Consider the following 9,444-nt stretch of genomic DNA (forward strand, 5'->3'; position numbering starts at 1 on the left):
GAGTATGAAACTGTGAAAGTATGAACTAGACTGGATTGGAGACTGGACTGCTGACCAGACTGGACTAGACTAGACTGGTGACCAGACCAGACTGGTGACACACTGATGACCAAGCTGTGCCCGTGCATGATCTGCATGCACATGAATAAGACTAGACTCCTGACACCGCTGATTGACTGTTGATCAACCACGCTGTATATGAAAATAAACTCCAGTCAACGCCGAAGCTCCAGTCTCCTGACTCTTTTTGCCGAATTTCTAACAGAGTGTTTATGATGATGATCTCTGGATCGAGGAACTGAACACAGAAGATTTAACAGAGATGGTTGTGGTTTATTATCAAAGTGTGGATGCTGTTAGAGGTCATGACCCCAACACAGACACAGAGGATGCCAACATAAAGACAACCCTACGATCAAAGAAAAAAGGTAAGAAATGCTTTTATACCCATCATTTAGACGTAGTATAGTTATCAAGCAGCATCACTGCACCACCACATACTATTTATCCAATTATTATACTGTATGAAACATTTTCAGGTCAGTGTTGTACTGCAGTTTCCTGTAGAGGACAATTAGTAAGGTCTGTTTTATCTGCGTTCTAAATCCATCTTGATTCTCAGCACACGTTTAGCTTCAAACTGCAAGGCTTTTACCAGTAGAGGTGGAACGTTTCTTCAGCACTGTAGTTCATGAATGGAAAAACAAAGATATGCCTTTTTTGCAGTCTGGTAGCAGCATGTTGCTCTTAACAAGCAGCAGAATCAGAGACTGGAGCAGCAGAAAAATGTACTCACTGCAGGGAAACTAAGTCTCATAATATAGTTAAAATCTCGAATAAATTTAATATGCTGGTGATTTCTGTGATTTATGCCTGATAATGAGCTGGTTGGTGACTGTGCCACATTCAGATATGGCTACCTGCTTGGAGTTACTGTCTATCTAATGCTGTATGGTGTGGTGGGCTACTTTTCATTCTCTGTATTCTCAGGGCTTTTTGTTTCCGAGGTCCTGTATCCACACTGTCCCATGTTCTCTCATTCAAGTTTTCAATCATATTTCCTCAACATGAAAATAAGAGTAAGGTCCAGAGCCAGAACTCTGAGTACTGCTGGTATATTTTATATACTCTGATGTTAAATATTCAGTAAATAATCTGACATTTCATCTTATGTACATGCTGCTTAAGGACAGGTGGAGGCTCTTGCTGGTGCAGACAGGCTTAAGGATCTGGTTGGGAAAACAGGTGGAGGCACTTACTATACAATTGAGGAATGAATTGGATGACAAATATTAGCACAGATGCTTCTTATATCAATGAACAGCTGACAGCCACCCAGTGGCAAGAAAGGACCGTCAGGTATTAAATACCTATTACATCTATATCTTACCTTGTTTGTGCTTCATTTGTTGTTCCTGAAGTGCGACTGATGATTTGGTGCTGCCTCACTTTGTTGGGTTAAACATAATGAGTACAGAGGTCTTTAGGAACAAGCAGCTGGCTTAAGAGCTCCTGATGGGAATGAGGTCCTTTTGCCACATAGTCAAACAGCAGATCCATGAGGTTGTCAACACAGCCTGCAGCTGTTATGAAATATAACGTAATTATTCTATTGATGATCAAAACACAAATGCTAAATGGAAGAATTTATAGTATAGGCTTTAATCACTGACAATTAATTCATTCATTTCTTTACCTCAGTGGATTAACAAATTTATGAGCAGCATCTAATAAATAGATTATACTTGTAAACCAAGTCATCAGGGTCAAGGTCAAGCCCAGGTCTCCTCAGGAAGTTTAAGGTACTAAAATTTTTCAGAAACGGCTTCAAGAGAACTGACCTGTCATGCCACCTTATTGTTATGTACTCTTGCCTGAGTAGCCGCACATTTCATAATAGAAATAATAATGCAGACTTTCATACCTACACAAACAGATATAAGTGAGCTCATGTGCCTGGACAAAGACATCATGCAGGCCCGTTGAATCAGTCTGACATGTCATGTCTCTGTAGTTTTTCACCTAAAAAAGAAAATATTATTATACTAATAATGTCTTATAACACCCGAAAAGAGCCAATTTGGCAAAGTCGAAAAAAAAAATCCTAATACTTCTCACCTAAATATTTCAGTTACAACTGAATCCATGCTGATGGATTGTGATAAGCCGTGTTGATAAGCTGTGTTTCTCTTCGTCAGAGAAAGTGCAAGTTTGGCTGCACAATACGGTAAAAAAACGACAAATGTAGATGACGCCATCTAATAGTTCATTTCCAACTGATGAAAAATGACAAACGTGTCGAGTGGGCTCAACTTTTTCTGTGATTTTCAGTATTAGCTAAAGTAGCCAGCTAGCTAGCTAGCTAAACATATAACACAGTGGAACCAGTGGTACACGATGGCTCGCAAAACTCTTGGCTGATTGTGAGCGCCGTAAACTTCATAAATGTTTACACAGTCCAGCGACTGTATCAGCACTGATAGGCTCGTTGTTGTCATGGCTGCCATGGTGTGGCGCAAATGCAGGCAAGCCAACTAGCTAATGTTAATTCATCTTCTACTTAATTTTCAGATCATTTAATTTCAGTACTTGACCACAAAATTACTTATTGGTGGTCAATTACAGCTTCACTTGGCATGGGTCTCTAGTATGCATGACCTCATTTTGACCTCATGTCGATTCTGATTAGCTCTTGTCTCATTTCACATTTATTTACATTAAATACATTACTGTATTAGGGCCAGAACAGACTGCAAGGCAGAGTATATAAGCTTCAGTGTTCACAGTTCCATCCTACACAGGAAACAGTTTAAACAGTTCTGCTCGCTAGGTCACTTCCTTTATTAGCGGTTAAACTAGCCAGGAAGTGCAGCACAGACAGACGCAGTAATTCAGCGTTTAGGTCTTTTATAGGTTAGAGATGTCTGAGAGTGTTTATGATGATGTCTGCATTGAGGAGCTCAGCAAAGAAGATAAAGTGGAGATGATGGTGGATCTTTATGAGAGTGCAGATGCTCATAGAGGAGATAAAGTGGAGCAGTTGATGGTTATCTATGAGAGTGCAGACAGTGTTGGAGGTCATGACCCCATCACAGAGACAGAGGACGTCAACGCAAAGAAAACCCTGCAAACACGGAAAAAAGGTAACCAATCTATTTACACCCATCATTTAAAAGTAGTATTGTTGTCTGGCAGCATTACTCCACTACCCCCTTTCCAAAAATGCAAAATGTAAATAAATACAGAATGCAATGATGTGCAAATCATTTAAACCCTGTATTTAATTGAAAATAGTACAAAGACAACATATAAAATGTTGAAACTGAGAAATTATTTTGTTTTTTTGAAAAAATATATGGTCATTTTAAATTTGATGCCACATGTTTCAAGATAAGTTGTGATGGGGGGCATGTTTACCACTGTGTTGCATCACCTCTTCTTTTAACAACACTCTGTAAATGTTTGGGAACTGAGGAGACCAATAGCTGGAATTCTGAAAGTGAAATATTTCCCCATCTTTGCTTGATATAGGATTTCAGCTGCTCAACAGTTTGGGGTCAAATGTTTTCAGTAGGTGACAGGTCTGGACTGCAGACAGGCTAGTTTAACACCTATACTGTTTTACTATGGAGCCTGACTGTTACATACAACATATGTTTGGCATTGTCTTGCTGAAATAATCAAGGCCTTCCCTGAAAAAGACGCCGTCTAGCTGGCAGGATATGTTGCTCCAAAACCTGTATATATCATCAGTATTAATGGTGCCTTAACAAATGTGCAAGTCACCCATGCCATCACATACCATCACAGACACAGCGTCCATGATTTCCAAAAAAACTTCAAATTTTGATTAATTGGACCACAGGACACTTTTCCACTTCGCCTCAGTCCATCTTAAATAAGCTTGGGTCCAGGGAAGGTGGTGTTTCTGGATCCTGTTTATATATGGTTACTTCTTTGCATGCAAATCTTGACTTGCATTTGTGGATGCAGCGACAGACAGTGGTTTTCAGAAGTGTTCTTGAGCCAATGCTGTAATTTCCGCTACAGACTTGTGTCTGTTTTTAATGCGCTGCCTTGTATTTACAGCTACACTGTAGACAGGAAACAGCATAAATAGCGTTCTGCTCACTTGGTCTCTTCTTTTATTAATGGATAAACTAGCCATAAAGTGCAGCACCACACTGTTTTTACAGAGAGAGACAAGCAGTAATTCAGTGTTTTAGTCTTTTATAGATTAGACATGTCTCAGAGTGTTTATGATGATGTTATCTGCATTGAGGAGCTGAACAGAGAAGATGTAACAGAGGTGGTTGTGGTTATTTATGAGAGTAGATGCTATTGGAGGTCATGATAGCAACAAAGAGACAGAGGAGACCAACACAAAGATAACCCTACGAACACAGAGAAAAGGTAACATATCACTTCGATACCCATCATTTAGAAATAGTATTGTTGTCAAAAAGTCACTGCACCACAACATACAATGTATCAAATGATTATACTGTGTGACACATTTTTAGTTCAGTGTACTGTATTTTTCTGTAGCAGACATATTTAAAACGAGTAAGGTCAGTTTATTTTGTCTGCATTCATCATTAATCAAAAACCTCACAAATGAACGGTGCAGGCCTCATGTACATCCACCTTTAAGAATAGGGCCATTCCATGTCAGCTCATCTGTATTATGTCACAGAGTTCCATGAAAATATTCAAGCAAAAACATCAATTTAATTGTTGCAAATGCATAAAATTCTAAAGCTATAAATTGCACACTATGTTTAACTACTTACAGAATGAATGAACTAGCTGAAATATTAACTGGCTATAAATATAAAACTAAGAATAATATCACTTTAATCACTTTAAATCAACTGGATTCATTGTAATAAATGTCCACAACTGATTGATCTTATAATTTATATGAATATATTTTATTAGAGCATATGCTGTTTTAGGTCAGGTTGTACAGTATTTCAAGTCTCTGCAAGTGTTTGGGAACTGAGGAGACCAATTGTTTGTAGTTTTGAAAGTTCCCAATTCTTGTTTGATACAGGATTTCAGCTGCTCAGCAGTTCAGAGTGAGTCTCCTTTGTCAAGTCAAGTGAAGTCAAAGTTTATTTATATAGTGCTTATTACAACAGGTGTTGTCACAAAGCAGCTTTACAGAAAAATCTGGGTCCAAGCCCCCATGAGTGTCACCAATGGAAAAGCTCCCTAAGAGCAAGAGGAAGAAACCAGGCAGAGCAATGGTTAATTAGATTAGTTTTAGTTTATGCAGCAGCAGCATCAGCAGGGGGTCAGTTCTTGCATGTGAGGTGCAGCCAAAAGAAATGGAGCTCTGGTGACGCTAGCAGCTCTGGTGGCTCACCAGTGGTGGCGTGTTTCACACCACTCTATCTGCCTTGGTATTGTGCTTGCATGCAGCTGCTCGGCCATGGAAACCCATGCCATGAAGCCCCCCGGCACACAGTTTTTGTGCTGATGTTAACGTTAGAGGACGTTTGGAACTCCACTTTAAACGCTAAATGCTTCCACTTTTCAATGATGCATCCTACTACAATACCTCACTCAGATTCAGATCACAAATGTTTGTAAAGGCAGACTGCATGGTTAGGTGCTTGATTTTATACATTTGTGGCAATGAGACTGAAACACATGAATCCAATGATTAAGAGGTGTGTCCTAATTCTTGTTCAAATAGTGTATATTGCTAAAAAAAAAAAAAAAGGTATTTATAGTTCAGCATTAATGGTACTTTCACAGAGTCACCCATGCCATGTGCACAACTTTAACAGAGTGGGGAATCCCTCCCCATCTTTACTTCTGAAAGATTGGAAGACTTTTTACATCTAGCAATGTTACTGACTTGATGCCAATTCACCTTATTAATTGTGAGATGTTTCACCAGGTGTTTTTTAGCACTACCTTCTGTTGCCCCCATCCCAACTTTTTTGAAACGTGTTGCTGGCATTAAGTTCAAAATGAGCATATATTTTTAAAAAAACAATACAATTTCTCAGTTTCAACATCTAATATGTTGTCTTTGGACTGTTTTCAATTAAATAGAGTCTTTAAATGATTTGCACTTTATTGCATTGTTTTTATTTTTTTTTTTTTTTTTGCACAGCATCCCAACTTTTTTGGAAATGAGTCTGTGTAAGAGACTAGTCCTTCAACATTTTTCCTAAAATAGAACTTTTGTGTCCAATGTTTCATTTTTTTAACATTCAAATATATTTGGCCTACTTGAAACAAAACTGTGTAGGACCAAGAGATGAATAGCATTACTGGGAATGCCTATAAAATATCAGGCGCATTCATGATTAAATTACACTGTTTTAATAAGAATGTGTTGTAGTGATGTCATTTTATACATTAATGTAATAAACAATATAATGTAAAAATTTTTACACATTTTAACTCGTGGTGTACCTTTAGATATGGCAGCCAGAAATGGAAAAAAATGTAGGACAACTATATAAAATCTAAATTTTGCACAAATAAATCTGAAAACTGACAAACGTCCTTGCATGAAAGGTACATGTTCCAATAAACTAACCTGTTGTGGATTTTTATTAACATGAGACCAATTAATTTAAATATTAAATTGTAGTATTATTCTTGGCATGGTATTTATAGCCATTTAATATTTCACCTCAGTTTAGGCATCCTGTAAAAACCTGATGGGTCAAAGTTTAAATTGCATAGTTACATTATTGAAATTGAAGTTTGAATTTGCTTGAATTCTTTCATGGAAATCCATGGCATGACTGTACAGGGTGTATACAAGTTGCCATGAAATGAACCAATAAATACAATAAAAAAAAACATGAGAGAAAGGAGGAAAAGAGAGAGATTTGTATCTCTTACTGTAACGGTGATGCTTTTATCAGTATTTAAACAGTGATTATTAATTATGACTGAAGCTCATGTATCTCTGTGTGTTCAGAGAGTCACACTGCAGAGAGCAGATTCTACAGACTGACTGCAGTGTGTCTGGGGCTGCTGTGTGTCCTCCTGCTGACGGCCATCATAGCACTGTGGATCAAACTTTACACCTTAATGACGTCAAAAGAGGAATTACACACCAAACTGACCATAGAGAGAGACCAGTTACAGACCAGTTACATCAACCTGACCATAGAGAGAGACCAGTTACATACAGAGAGAGATGAAATAAAGAAGAGGCTGTCTGAACTGGGTAAGAGATTTAAATTCTTTGAATAAGAATTCTTTTAAATCTTCCACTTTCACTAATTTATAAAAAAAATGCATGATTTAGTCATTAAAATGCAAACAATTTCATTCAAAGTGTTTTGAAATCCAGTTATAGAAAAACTTATATAAAAAACTAAACGAGTAAGAGGTGGTGACAGGAATCAGATATCAGAAGTGATTAATGCATGTAAAAGCTACTCCCTTTGTTCATATCCTCTCCACTTTAACCACTCAAGTTTCTTTACTACGCACTATTATATTTCACCCCAAAACTTTGATTGAATTATTGAATTATGCTGAAAAATGGGTGGAAATCCCAGTTAACTGAGTATGTTGTATGTGTCTGTGTTTCCATGGAAATGCAGAAAACAGCTCACATCTTACATTCTGTCTGAACAGAGAGAAACATTAACAATCCAGAATGGAGATACTTCAACTACAGTGTTTACTACATCTCTACTGAGAGTAAATCCTGGAACAAGAGCAGAGAGGACTGTAGAGAGAGAGGAGCAGACCTGGTGATCATCAACAGCAGAGAGGAACAGGTGAGAGAGAGAGAGAGAGAGAGAGAATGAATGCCTTTTTCAATTACAGGTCACTTTGCACCTGCAGATTTCTGAGTTTATTGTACTTTCAGTCTAAACTGCTTTTAAATGAGCACTCGAGCTTCAGACTGGGATAGAAGAATTTACAGTAATTTATCTGCTTCCTGCTCACACAACAGTGCTGATTCTAATAGAGGAAAAGTGTTACATGTGTTCATGATCAGGTGTGTATGAAGAGTGTGTGCAGCTGGAATGTATAAGCAGTTATTACACTTCAACAGGACTTTATTGAGAAGTTAAGAAGAGGTCAGGCTTGGATTGGTCTGACAGACAGTGAGACAGCGAAGGTCTGGAAATGGGTGGACGGCTCAGCACTGACCACTAAGTAAGAGACCATTGAACTGAACTGTGATCATGACGGAGTTACTGACCTCTACTGCTCACTGCTCTGATACAAACAGTGACACTCTGATTGTCTCTTTCAGGTTCTGGAGATCTGGAGAACCCAGTAGAGCAGATGAACACTGTGTAATAATTGGTGGGGGCTCTGATCCTGTAAACAACTGGGCTGATTATCCCTGTAGTTATTTGTTTGTTTGGATCTGTGAGAAGAGAATATTTGAATAGCTGCATGTTAACAGTTAAAGCAGCAGTTATTTATGTTTTTAATAACTGTCTGTGTACTAATTAGATTTGACCTGTGTTCTGATGACCTCTGTTGATTTACTGATGACAGCGTAAACAGGGATAATTCTGATGAGAAAACAAAGCCCAGTCTGTTTAAAAGACTGAACTCTTTGTAGAAGATTACAGAAGGCCGACCAACCACTGACCATCTCTGTGTGTTTTGTAATGGATTTGACCAGTTTATATTTTTGTGAAGACAAAGTAACATGTTACAGTAATGGGAAATCTTTTCCACTAACAGAGTAATATAACACGTAGTTTAAATTCTTGTAATCACCAAGTAGTAATGGAATACATAACACCGTTACATAATCAGGATACAAAAAAGTAACTGTATTCCGTTACAGTTACAATAAAAAGAGAGTAATTAGTTTACAGGTACATTAAATAAATAGGATGATAACCAGCCGGATTACATTCAAACACAAACTCATTGCCTTTTGATCAGATCCACCATTTTGTTGCCCACATGTAGATTTTAAGGATTTTTGAAGGTCAAAGGCGACAAGTTTTGCTACTATGAGAAACTTCAAAAGAAGTCTACAGACATTTTGGTAGATATGTTGTTATTTTTATTGGCATAACTAAGATCTGCAGTGTTTCCTCAAAGAATCAGGCGTTTACTCTGGTTTTACACCCCCCCCACATTCTACAGCATTTCTGATCTGGAAGTAAACTTTTTGTTTTTGTTCTTTGCTACATAAAAGTGCAGTCTGCCTTGCGATAAATCAAACTTTTGTGAATGTTAACTTGTCAGATTTTAATGCTGAAGGGATCTAATATTAACTGACAGAAAAAAAGAGCGCAGTCTGGTGTGAGGAAAAGTTTCACTGTTACACGTATGGTTTCTTTCTTCAGTAGTTTTCGAATCATAGGTACGTGGACATTATCATGATTTGTTAACTAAGACGATCAGCTCCCTCTTAGTTTTGGTGTGAAATCAATGCATTATAAGCTCATAAAACACGTTAATATCTATGAGCTGCTGAAA

At 37.7% G+C, this 9,444-nt stretch overlaps 1 protein-coding gene across 2 annotated transcripts; it reads left to right on the top strand.

Moving 5' to 3' along the window:
* The first annotated feature begins 289 nt into the window (after positions 1–289).
* LOC118816533 (CD209 antigen-like protein C) lies at positions 290–9,444 on the top strand. Of its 2 annotated transcripts, none has more exons than XM_036582963.1 (5): positions 290–428; positions 6,953–7,204; positions 7,621–7,766; positions 8,048–8,151; positions 8,252–9,444. In XM_036582963.1, exons 1-5 carry the CDS (start codon positions 323–325, stop codon positions 8,391–8,393), a joined length of 750 nt encoding a protein of 249 aa, XP_036438856.1. In that variant the 5' UTR covers positions 290–322; the 3' UTR covers positions 8,394–9,444. The 2 variants fall into 2 exon arrangements, with proteins under 2 accessions (XP_036438856.1, XP_036438854.1); XM_036582961.1 differs by lacking the exon at positions 290–428 and adding an exon at positions 2,805–3,143.

Source organism: Colossoma macropomum, unplaced genomic scaffold (assembly GCF_904425465.1).
Source record: "Colossoma macropomum unplaced genomic scaffold, Colossoma_macropomum, whole genome shotgun sequence".
NCBI lineage: Eukaryota > Metazoa > Chordata > Actinopteri > Characiformes > Serrasalmidae > Colossoma > Colossoma macropomum.